The sequence below is a fragment of the Struthio camelus genome, chromosome 6, assembly GCF_040807025.1.
Source record: "Struthio camelus isolate bStrCam1 chromosome 6, bStrCam1.hap1, whole genome shotgun sequence".
Classification (NCBI taxonomy): Eukaryota; Metazoa; Chordata; class Aves; order Struthioniformes; family Struthionidae; genus Struthio; species Struthio camelus.
In genome coordinates, this window is record NC_090947.1 from 40,244,602 (window position 1) to 40,259,709 (window position 15,108).

Sequence of the window (15,108 nt, forward strand, 5' to 3'; positions counted from 1 at the left end):
TATATTACCTGTAGGAGTGATGTCCAAATCTTGTAATTATCAAAGGACTTAAAATATTATATCTTATCAACATTGTCTCCTACTATTTGGACAGAGCAAGACTGTGCAGTCTCCTGGAGGGTATTAGACCTCTGCCTACTGGAAAGCTCAGTGCACAGCACATACACAGGTTATTTTTTTAGCATTAGATTTGGACACCAGCACATTTAGACTCCTCTATAATATGGACATTCATTCCACTGTGGCTCAAGTGGAATCCCTTCCCCATTTCCCTAGAGTTATTCAGGTGGCTGAAAACTCTTCTGTTGAGCAGATCTTCTCTTCAGCTAGCACTTAAATCTACATATGCTTATCTTACTCTGTTTATCTTATACTAATCATCAAACACCTACTTTTGGGATACAAGACTGCTGCTTGTACACTAGTGACACGAAACATGTGAGAAATTATTTGACTGTACAGCTTTATCCTGCGACCTGTTGAAGTACCAGCTCTTGTAATGTTCAAACTTGTTTAAGGCTTAGAAAAATTAAGTGACCTGTTTGCATAAGCTTTTTCTCCAGGTTGAACATTAATGTTAGATTCAAAGGAAAACAGCTTAACAGTAATCCTAAATTAATGCATCTCTTGAATTTCCTCTGGCATTTCCAGACCTTCCTTTCTACTCATTCTACTCATCTATTAATATGAGTTTTTACTCAACTAAGTATCACTTCTGATACTACACATATTGTGCACATGAACATACCTTAATACAAAATTTTTTGTAAGAAAAAAACCCTAAGTTTTTTTGCCAGCAATGTACCGTTATTGGGTTTAATAAGAGTAGTTGAGGTAGCAGTTTCATCATCCTCTTTCCAGGAAAAACTCATTCAACATCCTCTTGAGATCCGCAGCTTCTTCTATTCATGTACTGCCTTGAAGACCACTGTTAGAGGTCACCCAAGTCACAGCATGTACTAAGTGATGTGTTGCTGATGCAAGGCAGCAAAAAGATGCGTTATGCTTCTTTGCTCCTTTTTGTCATCTCACAGCATAGGCACTAAATTACAAAACCCTTATTTTCATCAGATCTGTATTTCATCCATGTGGAGGTGGTAAGTGTGATAAATTAGAGAACTAGGAAGACAAATTGTCATTCCCTCTGTCAGCCATACTTCTGCCCACCAATCCATTTCTCTGAGATGTGAAAAATTCCAGATTCCTCAGTATCTTTGCAGAGATGCCCAAGGCTAGACAGGCAAGATTCACTGTAGGTCTGCTTGTTCCACATGAAAAATGTCTTTATTTTTAAAGTTGATTACCTTGAGGACTTTACATTCTCTTTATTATCACTGACATATTTTCCTTTCTCATCTTCTCATCCTCGCAAGAGGGGAATGCATGAGAAAGAACTTTGTTTTATTCTGATACTTTATGTGCTTTTATGTGAAATAAGAATTTTTTTAATTTATTTAGATATAATTTTATTACACGTGTGACCATATTGATTCTGGTCACCATCAGCTTGAAAAAAATAAAATTATTATGTTAGCACCCTCTCCAAGATCTCCATGACAACTGAGAATAAACTTAGGCAGAAATTTTAAAGGCATTCCAGTACAGAGCTTTCCTTTTGCAAATATCGAAATCATCGTTCTCTAGCAAAAGATATATCAATTTAAAGACACAAATCACTTTTCAAAGAAAAAGTATTAGTATTACGGAAAAAGATTAGCTCGGTGAATTCAGTGAAATAGTACAGTACTAGCATTCCACACGAAATGTCATTAATATCTTCAAGAAAGTAACCAAAAAGAAAGCTTGCAACTATACCCTGAAGAGACAGATGCTTTAGTCAGTGATAGGGGTGCATTTATCCAGATTTTTTTCTTCTAAGCTTATGCTAATTTAAAAAACATAAAAATCTGTGGCATTAATAGCTACTAAAAATCATTCTTTTGAACCTATATGGATGCACATACGAGTCACTGACCAGATCCTCAGCTCATCTTCTGCCACCCTTCAGCTCCTTATGCATTTCATGCCAGTACAGAACCTGGGGCTTCTGAGGCCATTACAGGGATTGTGAGATATAGTTCCTATGGAGAACTGCAGCAAATTAGGAAAAAAAATAGCTCCCCCTCCCCAACCAGCCCACTGTGGATTATTATACCAAGGTGTAATTTAGAGATCTTCATGAAGGGAAATCTTAAGAGCTCAGGACCTCCATCAAAATTCTTCCTATTAGCCTAAGGCCAGATTCTGCCCTACTATGCAGTGTAACTCTGAAATAACTCTGCTGATGCCAACCGTCTGAGTAACTCTAAGGAAATTAATAAATTTGAACTTTTAAAATAATTTACATTTAAGCTAATACAAAGTAATTAACAATGTCTCACTGAGAGGAAATGTGAGACACCATAATAAATTTAATCAAGTCAGCATAACAGTTTACTATTTCGAATTCACGTTTGAACCAGTCCATACCGACTAGTTAAAATTTAGTTCTGCCTATTAATATTTGAGATTGACTCTTCTACAAAATAAACAATGATGTGATGCAAAGAGCAACTAGCTTCTCATGCCTCATAAAAATTACAATTATGCAAAAATTGAGGGCCAAATTCATCTCCGATGACTTCAACAGAACAAAGGCAGAACCTGTAGAATCATAGCTACATGATATGAAACTATTTAATTCAGTACTTTATAGAAAATTTTTTTAATGTTCTTTTGACATAATATACAGCTATACACGTCCTAAAGTTATCTAAACACGTGCAGAGCTGCAAAAACATTCAAATAGAATTTGTGTAAAAAGCAAAAGTTGTCATTAAAAAAGGAATTTAGGCTTTCGTACAACATACCATTCTGTCCCTTCAATTGCTCTTCCTTTTAGTTTTCATTTTATATTTAAATTTAAAAACTAGTCAACACACTGATATATGTATGTAGATTTTCATTTAAATAAGTCAGTCAACAATCTTTTTTATAAAGTATTTAACACTTCATTGTAGAAACATAGGCAAAATGACTATTATAACCAAAATGAAAAATACTGTTCAATTTAAAAAAATGTACTTAAACAAGAACCTGAAAAAGTTTATGATATGCATAACATTGTTCAAGCAAAATTGCACTAGTATTACATAAATCAAGAGTTTATAAAGGCCCCAATATGGCAAAGTTTAGAAATAGGTAGTATGCATGCACAATAGTACAACAAAAATCTTTTATAAAACAGCAGTTATTTTTGTAATGCTTGTACAAAGGGAATAAAGAGCAACCACAAACATATTTAATCTTTTAGGTTAATATATTATGATAGCTAAAAGTCAGTCATGTCTAGCAGAGGAACTAAGAGTCCTCTACAGTATATGTGAGAATAAGTCTTTTGTGCCTTTACAGTTATGTATAAAATATTTTGATTCAGTTTAAACGTGAAAGAAACTGTATTCTTTATTTCCATCAAAATTAAAAAAAGAGGAGTCAGATTTTTCTTCTTAGCAACAACTGAAATCAGATCAGGTCAGAGGAAGCGCTGGAAACTGATACTCATGCTTTTCAGTTTTCATAACTGAATTTTGAAATTTAGGCTTAAGTAAAGTTCCACTAATATGCAATTTGGTTATGTTTTACCTCAGCAATATTACGGTTTATCTGCATTTAAAGGAACTGGTGTGTTTTGGATTCCTTAGTATATCTTTAAACAGGTATGACTTTTTTGTGATTGTCAAAATTCAACACTGGGTTCATGTGTGCGTGTGCTTAAGGTTTTTTTTTTTTTTTTCCTTCCTACTGCTTGGTATGTGTTGGGGAATTATTAATCCATAAGTAATGCATGTGATTAAGTGAATAAACATATAATGCATGTGTAGGCAATGCCCTCTTGTGCTCTAGGGTGGCTACTGTCCTACAGGACCGTTGGAGTTCATACGCTTTGTCCCACAGCAAGTAAGGTTTCAGCTTTCAAGATATATTGTTACTATGTTCTATAAGGTTTTAATAAATACAAAGCTTGTTTACATGGTATATATGTTTAGTATATCATGTACAGTCACTGAATTTCTGAAACATAATCATTTGTGTTCATGCAGATCATTAGATGTTTCATTTCTACAGTCTTGTTTACTTCTTGGCAACCTACAGCTAATTTAAAAGCAAGTTATGTTTGTTGTGAAAAGTTACCTAAGTTTATCAGGATCTGAAGAGAAATTCTAATGGGCACAAAGAAGAGAGTAGACCGTTCAACCATTCTTTCACCATTTAAAATAAACAAAATTACACACTGTACTACAGCTTCCAGACTACATGATGAAAAAGTGCAGATACCATCTTCATTGATTAAGTAGAACCAAAAAAGTTCATAGAAAATAGATTGCTCATTTTCACGCTACAAACGAATACATTGTTTGCAATTTTAACAAATTTAAAGGTGTGTTATTTCAGCAGCATTGTTGTAAATTGTACCGTAGTGCAGTTTCTTTTTCATAAAAATACCTTACAAATGGTCAGTCAAAAGTCATCAGCAAAGGAAAAACCCAGAAAACAATCAACCAAACAAAAAACAGAGGTAATGCTGATGCCAAAACAATTATAATACTGTTGGTACATAGAAAAGTAATCCTTATATTTTATACATTTATACAGAGTATAAAAGGTAACAGCAGATTATGCCACAGTCTCCCTTATCCCAATATCTATTTTCTTTGGAAGGAGTTCTCTTCTTTCATCAACACTTGCTAAGGAGTTTCGACAGTTTTGTCCATCCACGTATAACTTTGCATATACTGGATTGGAGTAATTTGTTGGCTGTAGAGAAATTAAGCATACATTAGATCAGTCAGATTAAATAGAAATAAATGTTTATGGAAATGGAAATGGTTTTGTAAAAGCAAGAACAAGTGCACATAAAATATAACTGGACATATTTAATTTAATTACCTGGACTTCTGCAAATCGGGTAATGAGTAAATTAAAATCATGGTATGAGACATGCTATTAAAATAATCAATGGCATGACATGCAGAACAGTATGACATTAAAACCATAAAAACAGTGACGATAATTAAAATAAAAACCTTGAAAAATGTCTCTGAAGTTGACTTGTCCACTTTATTACACTGGAAGATTTCGGAATAGATATGAAGAAGTTTATAGATAAGGTGCACTGTGAGACCATGTGATAAGTTTAACGGTAGAAAACTGCAACCAACAGGTTCCGTGTATTACCTGTTCTAAGACATCAGCATCCCATCAATTGCTGACCATGTTTTCGAATTCTGTGGCCCAAATATACAACATGATTTGACCAAAAATTCAATACTTTAGTAGTGTAAATTAAACTGTATTTAATAATAAATCAGCATACCTGTTAACATATCAAAGTATTTACAGATTGAGAAGTATTTTCTCAATGACTTTGGTAGTTTTGACTGTAGTAAGAAAAATCTATTGACATGAGTGGTATTTAAGCATAGGACAAGTCCATTTTTAACTCTGCAAAGCACTTCAGTACGCGAGACTCTCCTGAGTCTGACAGCATAGAAGGATGTGTAACATGGATGAAAACTTACTCTTCTGTCATTCACACTAAAGAGAAAGCATTATCCAGGGTTTATAATGCAACTGTCTCCATTCATTCCTTCATACTTTATGTTTTTATTGTCTCATAGTAGATCTTTGCTATGCAATGAGATCTTCAGCTTATTACCTGTAATAACTGGAAAGGGTACCCTATGATCGTTCTCTAACAAAATAGCACAGCTTAGCTTATTCATATACTGCAAGTTGAACAGCAGTAAGCTAAAAAACAGGTACATTGACTTGTTTGTTGCATATAAGAAATGGCTGAACTTCAGAATAACCCAAATCAGAAGTGGGTAAATGTTCCTTATTTGCAAACACCCTGGCTACACCCTGGTTAACACGGATTAAAAGCAATTTAGAATCTTGCCTCTTCTTTTCCCTTTGCTCAATACACTTTCTGAACCAAGATTTACATATTCTTTAGGCTAGCTAGATGTGACAGTGACTCATCAAGGTTAGTTAAAAGTTGCCTATCCCTTCTACTACAGATGATAAAGTGATAATGTGCCTGGTGTCACATTTTCCTGGAATGGAGGCAGAAAAAGATGAGTCACATTTATTTAAAAAAAGAACGAAAAAGCTACTCTTCTGTATTAATGGCACATAAATACGTAATCAGCTGTTGTAGTAATTTATGAGAGCAAATTCTCAGTTACACTTGTCTGTCCACATTGACTTGGAGAGCTTTACATCAGTGGTAATGACTATCATCAGCAATTTAAGATAAGAGGAATTTAGGTTTATTTCATTTGGCAGGGCTTTTCATGATTGACAGTCATTATTAAGGCAACAGTACAATGACACTTCTCATCTGTCAGTGCCTCATGGAGTTACTGAAATATATAAAACAGTATGCACTACAGTGAGATACAGAAAGTAACCTGAGTGACTTGAATAATGGAAACGATTAATGTTAGAGATGAGCATATATTCTACCTTTCCTCATCCACAGCTTTTTGGTCCATCAGAAATATACTCTATCCAAATTATAAAACTTTCAAATACTAAAAAATTTATTATAATCATGCAAGAATGCAAATGGCATAAAGATGAATATATAAACTGAGGCATATGAAAATGAATGTTACATTGATGTCTTGATGTCCCTTTTTAATATTTTAAACTTCAATGTTTGCAAAATCATGCTAAATTGCAGTCAAAGTCTGAAGTTTTATATGTAACTATTTTATGATGTTAGTTATCATTATCAATAAAAATTGACTGGAAGCTGAACAATCCAAAAATGCATTGCAAATTGCTCATTTTAGTGTATATGAAATTCCCCAAAATTAAAAGGACTTGTTTTCATTTACTTGGGAACTTCTTTCAGTTTGATAAACTTCACTAAATGCCTTTAATTACCTATATTGCATATTTATCAAGATATACTTCTGTTATTTTTGTTTAATGCCATGAAAAACATGGCATTGCTTATTGGTTTTGCATTCTTTTGCAAAGATACATTTACAGCTTTAGATCATGTTACAATGATGGGTGCAGATGAAATTTTGTATGCAGAGAGGCACCTCCTAGTTTAAATTTGAAATGTATTATTTCCTGTCATTCATCTTGCCAATTAAACAAAGAAAAACAAAATAAGAAATGAACAGAAAATGGCTCTATTCTAAAATGACACATAAACTTTGTTTAGAAAGGGGCTGTGGTGGAATGAAATGGATTTGAATCATCACTTCTCACCCCTGTAGATAGTGGTCCTTTCAAGTCAGAGTTTAGGTAGATGGATGGAGCTGTGTGGGGAAGCTTGAATGCAGTGGGCCCTCCCCCTATGTATCTGGCCTGTATAAACAGAAAATTTTAGTTTCTGTGCTAACAGAGCATTTTCCACGTGTACTTATAATCACTGTTAAATAAATAGTGCAGTGATCAAAACCATTCTTTTAGAGTTACCTGAAACTAAAAAAAAAAAAAAACAAACACTCATCTAATTACAAATATTCTTTAGCTGGGAAGATGCTTGCATTCAGTAAAAGAATGAAATTCAGCATTTGAAAATCATTTTCCATTGAGCATTAGAATCAAGCTTCAAAATAAGCACAGGTTCAGTTACTCATCTTCCAGTGAGTTAGTCCATTTTCACCTTATCGCTGGTACTCTGCACACTATGTGATTCAGCAATGACATTGCTAGAGCTAACAGTAATCCGGTCATTGCTTTGTCAGAAATGCCATAGAGCGAAGGCTGCCCTTTGCTGAATGTCTGATTACAGAGCGCTAGGAAAGATTTCGCAGCATTACCCTGTCCATCCCATGTCATGTCACTCAGGGAGCTCAACCACTAAAGAGCAGTGCTGCAAATGTGACAGCATCTTTTACAATAACATGATAACACTTACTAGCTTTGTGTAAACATTTAACCTATCTATCCAGCCAGGACTCTGAATTCTTGGTGCTTTTAGAACTTTTCATACATGAAATAAGGTAGTGTCATATGTATGAATACATTCTTTTATGTTTCAGAAGGTAGACTGTAATGGTAATATATTTCCAGTCAGTATATTTGTGACTAGGTTAAAAAAGACTGGATAATTTAAGGCAGATATTTCTAGGACAAAGATACATTTTGCAGTTTAGTTCCAACTCTGTTTTGGTAAAACGCAGACACCAGAAAAGAATGTCCATCAACTAGCATCCGACTGCAAAACAATTTGTAAAATATACATCAAGTTTTTTTAAATGAAGTCTAACTTGTCTTTATATGCATTATATAGATAAATCTAAATGTCATTATTTTAAGTTTCTATTAATTATATTCAAAGTCAAAACTATTATAACACATAAAATAAGTAGTTTTGCCACTGGAAAAAAAATTACCTTTTCTGCATTTACAGTAAAATCTGAAGCTAGAAGACCACCTTCACTGTGATCATGGCCCACCTCATACATGTTATACGATGGATTGCCAATTTCTACATTGATTCCTCCATTTATAATGGGTTGTCTTCTGATAGTTTTTGTCCTATAATGCATAAACACAAAAAACAGACTGGTGATTTTTCAAGTCATTTCTTGGATCCTTCACCCTAAAAAGTACGAATTTTACTTTATTTATCTTAAATCATTAAGATGAAACAGCAGTTGGCCAAAGTCAGTCATAATCTGAGGATAAGCAAATGGTTTCATTGTGACACTTTTAAAAAAAATAATACTTTTTGTACTTCCAGTCTGTATTCCCTATCAATTGATTATTGGAAAGCTGAAGTTCAACTGGAATTTTTTCAAACTTTAGTAAAGGTGAATTCTTATTTTTAAACTTGAACTAAATAACAGTGAAGACCAGTACATAATTTTCACATGATTGAGTTTAATTGCTTTAGCTGCTGAATTCAGTTCTTTTAGCTAAGAGGGAGATTTCCGTTTGAAAGACTGAAATAACCTAAAGAGATTAATTTTGCCTGATGCAGTATGTTCTCCAGAATTATGAGAGAATACTAGGGAAGTCACAAGATGCTAAAAGATCTGTATTTTTCAGCAATGGCATAGAAAAATACGTTTCTTAAACACTTATCTCTATTGTACAAGTGTTGAACATTTCAAACCTAGTTTAATACTTGAAAGTCTTCTCTGAAGAGATAACAGAAGCTAATACACACTTTCAAATACAATTTCAAGGAAAAAAATTAAGTTTCTTATTCAAGTTCATTTCTATTTTACTGCTGAAGATCTTATTATTTAACAATTTACAGTAAACAGAAACTTCTTTGCTTCCGCTGCCACCTATTGCCCTATCATTCTTAATGTTATGTACTCCACCTCTGCCCTCGTAACATTCATTTCACTCTACACTGCCTATCTTAGTTTATATTCCTCTCTGTAAACCTTCTCGTGCGCCAGACTCGATCACTTCTCATTCCTTTCGCCCCTGTTTTCTTCCAGTGCCAAAAGAAAATCGCATATATAATTAACTTTCCTTTTATAAATTGCCTGAATCTCCGTTGTACCAAGGTCACCTGTCTCCAAGCCATAAGCTTCCCTTGGCAAATTCACCAATATACCAATCAGGTATACCCAGATTTTTTACCAGAAATGTTTCAAAAGCATAAAGCTTGGGTATTGTTCAGGCTTACCATGGCCTTTGAAGAAGTTGCCACAGTCAAAATGTCTGCTACCCTCCCTGACTTAATTATCAGCTCTAAGGCAGCTAAATTCAAGATAACAAAAGATTTACTGGTCAGTCCTGGAACTTAGCTTGCTATACAAATGCAGTAATGATGACAAGGCTATGACTCTATGGTATTAGATACTCTGAATATTGTTTACATGTTCACTATAAATTATATAAAATTATACATAAATTATATAAAATCAAATAGTATTAATCAATGTAAATAAATCAGAGTGAATACAATTAGAAACTGGAAGTTCTGCCCAGACTCTTATCTACAGGCATTTATAGAGATGAGCTTTCTTTCTTGACTACATGATTTCAATGAAATACATTAATTATGTTTACTGAGTTCACTAACTCTCTGGATAAAAATATTAACACTCATACAGCTTTGGCAGGATTAGTCTAGTAGGAAAAGAACTATACTTTCTTATTTACTGTATGTTGGAATATAAATAATAGAGATGCTTATTCTAACAAGAACCAAAATGTAACTAACTCATTGCATCTAGAAACAGCTTTTTTTTTATGAAATACTTTGTGAAGTAGATTTTCGATATGAAAAGAGCTGTCTGTATTTTAAATATTTCATTCAATTTTTTTTTTACCCCATGCAAAAGCATAAAATTGCTTACCTTCGTTTTCTTTTACAAAGAAATAGTCCAATTACCAGCGTAGTGATCAAAGTCACCAATAAAACAAGAGGAACAATGATTGCAATGCTTCCTGAAACAGGAATAGGAAAGCTTGTTGAATATTCAGTTATGTGTAATCATTTTCTGATCTAGTAATTTTCACAGCTGTGAAACAGTTAAATTAATTAAGAATAATTTCCCTTACCAACATATGTGATTTTTGCTGACGTTCATTAATTTGAGATTTGAATATTGATAAATGGAAAAATATTGTTACAGATACTGGTGTACACACTACAGGTAAGTTTATCAACAAACCATGCGCTCCTTTATTCTGGATATCAATACTTTGGACTAATTCTCACTACACACAACTCCTCTAAATTTTGCCCTTTTGCAGTACCATATGATTGTGTATGGAACAGCTGGGACTGACTAGCATGGTCACTGACTTTAACTACCTCTGTCATCTTCAGCACTTCATTTAAATCACATAACTACTAATTTAAAAGATTTAGTAGTCAGGAATCTGATTGAATAATTCCTTTATTAGCTTTTATATATATTTATCACTTTTATTTGTGGGAAAAATGAAAAGCAGTAAGCAAAATTCATTTACAGATGTTTGGTACAGTCCCGCATTTTACAGCATTCAACTTGAGAGCCAATGATTTTGTTATGTTGATGTAAGCAATCAAGGCAACTGCAGTGATGCTTAATGTAGCAGAAAAACAGTGCAAAGATCAGACAGTGATGTTAAAAGAATGGAGAGGACAGGAGAACAGGGATGAAGAAAATTGTCTGAACTTTATTTTGGCAGGTAACTTCAGTGACATGAGACTACCTGCAGGAATAAGACCAGCAACTGCATACCTCTAAGAATTTCCCATTTCTGATTTCTGTCTGGCAACAAAGAAATATATGCAACAAATCATTTATGCTGTAACAGCTCTCAAACTGGCTCTTGCAGGCTACAGGACTCCAGTATGAGGACAATGTGGAATGACATAAATTTTATTTAATATTAATAACAACATATAAATGATATTTTCATTTTTCACCAGTTGTCTATCATGTTAGCTTCTCAACTACATAAGCTGTTGGCAGTCTCTGCTCTAACTTAAACATGGTCTAAATAATGAACTGCAAAATATGTAACTGGATTCTACCTGAAGGTTTACTGGAAGTCAAGCCAAAATGAAGTACTACTGAATAAAAACCCGGAGCATTCTGAACTCATTCAGGCTTATGAAGATTCAACATGTAAAGAGCATTTCAGCAAAGCCACTGTAAGACCACATTTGTGTAAAAAACTGGAAGAAGCTCCACTTTGAAGAAAAAAAAGTTGTTTATGTCTTCACAGGTGTGTATGTGTATACATATGTACATATGTGTGTGTGTGCGTATACACACACACTTATATACATACATACACACATATACATACATACATATATACACATATGTATGTATGTATGTATGCACACACACACATACAAACAAAAATGCAAAATAAAAAAACATCCTATCAGGCATGAGTTGCTGTCTGGTGATCATTGTACAGCCTGGAGTGTAACTGTAGGCACAAGATGAATACCTCTTTTCTAAATCATAGCACGTATTTCCACAACAAGAAATACTGCCTGTTTTTCTGACCATTTCCAGTTTGTAAGTATTATTTTACTTGTCTGGATTGCTAGGTAGATTTCATCTAAGCATCAAGCTGACCTGAATAGTGGGCAATTCATTCCAGTTGGATTAAATGTGACTGAGAGATGTACAGCAGGATATCAGCAGCAAACTCAGTGCACCGCAGGCTACCTTGTCCAGTTTAAACTGTCAATAGTGTAGCAATACCATCCTTTTATACTTACGGATATGTTTAAAAAAAATACAACAGGTGCTATTCTTTCTTTCAAGGTCATTTTCACAGTAGGAAAAATTCAAACCTCTGCAGACAGCCAATGCAAAACATATGAAGCACTTACAACTCTATTTTTGAGGCTTTCAGTGGGACTTAAATGGTCAGAGGTCTTGTACTCACTCTCTGCACAGCAGTGATACCACCAAGCACCTCTCACTTGATATACTTTTTTTTAAGAAAAATACAGGCTAGCCTTGAAGCAGTGTATGTGTAACATATGACATCTACCCAAGCCACCTCATACAGCACCAAATGTCAATCAAACATTGAGAAAGATCTACATTTGTTATTTTGCAAAAAATAAGCAACCACCACATATCATTTCACAAGCTCTCCTTCTAAAATATCATCAAGTTATATAATTTGTAAACTGAATGAAATTTGACATGTGGTACTGTTGCTGTTTGAAGTACTTACTTGTACTGATGTTGTCAGACTTGCTGCTTTTGGGAGCTGGCCTCTCACACTGTGTGCCTGACCAGTTGGCTGAACATCTAAAAGGATCCAATTAAGATGGCAAAATTAATAGATGTTAGCTGTTAACACATCAACCTATTAAAGAGACCACCAGCAGCTTCTCAAGAACTACACGAATGATAAGAGTGCTTCTACAAAATCAACAATAAGCTTCGTGAGAGGAGCCAGCAACATGCCATGACACTTTGAACATTCTGAATAACTTATTGTAAAACTATAGCTGTGTATCTTAAATTCCTATTTCTACCATTGCAATCTTAATTAGTCACTTTCTAAAATTCTTCAGTAATGAAACAGCCATAACCAACAGCTTATCAGTACCTATTGTAATACCTATTCATATCTATTATACCAATTACTACCTGCTACACAATAATGAAGGAATATCCGAGCTGGATCTATGCGTAGCCAACTTAGTGCAGTCGTGCTTATTTGCTACGGGGCAGTGCAGCACGAATGCACTATGTTGTTCTAAGGTCAGCTTCGACTGGGAGCTCTGACAGCCACTTCCACACTGCATGGAGCATATCTGACTGGACATAAAATACTGCATGCATCCAGTAACCTGTAGTATCCATAGTAATTGGATCCTTCTATGATACTCCTGTCCCCCATTGCTCTGGCTAATGGAAAACTTACCGTGGAATAGTTCTTACAAAAATAGTTGTAATAATTTACTTAAGCAAAGATCTATCTTGAATAATATTTACAAATTAACTGTGGTTCCCCTTTTCGTTGCTTTCAGATTTACACGCTTTTCTAAAAATTCTGCAATTTGTTTTTAATTTTGAATTATATATAAGTGAATATATATTTATAGAAATATATATATGCACATGTGCATATGCATGTGTGATTGTTAAAGCATGAAAAGATATGAAACTCAAGGAACTTCAGTATCTGTATTGACTTCAAAGGGACCGGAATAAACTTTATGTTAAGAATATAAGCCTCACGAGCCAGGTGCCTAAACGAGCCCAAAGTTATTCTGCTATAATTTCCTTATTTGAATATCAATATGCAAATATTTCTTCAAATGGGATTGAAAATGGCTCTCCATGCATAAAGGCAAACACAAGGAGTCCATGTATTCATCCTCAGCAAATCCCTCAAAATGGAAACAAATGCGTGAATGAAATCCAACTGCATTATTCATCCTGTTGTAAATATGGTTATTTACTAGAGAACATGAAACCTTCCCTGTGGAAACTGCAGAAAGTACTCACTATAAAACTTAATTTCTTGTATATTGTGCAATAAATAATTTTTTTCCAAATATTTTTGAATTATTTATGAATTTCGTCATAGGTTAACTTTACAAAAATGCATTTTTGTAAAGAACATTACTATGCATATAGTTTTAAGAACTACTGTTACCTGACACCTTTCTGAGAATTAAACATAAATTGTAGAGTTAAAAGGTAGACAGGCCTAACCACTGACATTGTTCTATGATACTAAGATTTGGAAAGGTTTAAAATACTGCGGATAAAAAAATCATGGAATTCTTACAGGATATTTCTAGCTAGCTTTCCTAGTGATGATTTTGACTCTTGCCTTTGTAGGTTGCTGCAGAGGAACGGCTAGTTTCCCTTTTCACTCTTAAATCTTTTCTAGCACAATCCAACATTCAGACAAACCTCTTTACTGGGTTTCACATTACATTTGAATTTTCTTTTTGGTTCTAATTTGTTTTTTGCTACAATATATTATGCAAGTCCTTAACTCAAACTTTATGAAGATAAATAAGACAGAGTTGGTCTTTCAAAATCTTGGTCTTTTAATCAAAAGATGTGCCCTCCTATTTGCAGCCATTCCATGTTTATAGATCCCTTTGAGCAATTATATGGAAATGGCTACACTGATAGCCTTCCTTACTAAGTTACTATTCTAAGGAATTTGCTTTTTCAAAAGATCACTATTGAATGCACAGTTGCAAAGCAAGTATCTCTAGTCTTATCGGGAAACACCATAAATCTTTATACTTCATGTATTCTGTATGTATCCAAACTGTTGGCATGTGACAACCACAGAACAGAAAATCTTATATTTCTTAGCAGAATTTTTGCAACAGTGCTGTTGGGACTTCAGCATATGTGGTTAAAGCTTCTTATGAGACACAATTTTCACCTAAAACTACACTATTGAAAAGGAATGATTTCTTTAAGAGTTAGAGCTACCTTAACTTTCTACCTACATGCTTACACTGAGAGTTTCAAATGCATCACCTGTATAAGAGAATCATGACAACGAGCCCGCGTTGCAACGGTTTAAAGAGTCTAAAACAGTGGAACTAACAAAAGAGTCACCACTGAAACACGCAGGTATAAGCTTACGAGAAAACTCTGCATAATGTAGAGACTCTTCAAAATCTCA

At 34.1% G+C, this 15,108-nt stretch overlaps 1 protein-coding gene across 2 annotated transcripts in view; it reads right to left on the reverse strand.

The window, feature by feature from the left end:
• Window positions 1–3,752: 3,752 nt before the first annotated feature.
• LRP1B (LDL receptor related protein 1B) overlaps window positions 3,753–15,108 on the reverse strand; it is a 741,350-nt gene continuing 729,994 nt past the window's right edge. For both annotated transcript variants that reach the window (XM_068949290.1, XM_068949291.1), the window contains 5 exons: window positions 12,673–12,749; window positions 10,332–10,422; window positions 8,403–8,547; window positions 7,270–7,368; window positions 3,753–4,794 (listed from right to left, as the gene is read on the reverse strand). In XM_068949290.1, coding sequence (XP_068805391.1) covers window positions 4,654–4,794; window positions 7,270–7,368; window positions 8,403–8,547; window positions 10,332–10,422; window positions 12,673–12,749 — 553 coding nt within the window. In that variant the 3' untranslated portion in view covers window positions 3,753–4,653. The remainder of the gene's footprint in view (window positions 4,795–7,269; window positions 7,369–8,402; window positions 8,548–10,331; window positions 10,423–12,672; window positions 12,750–15,108) is intronic.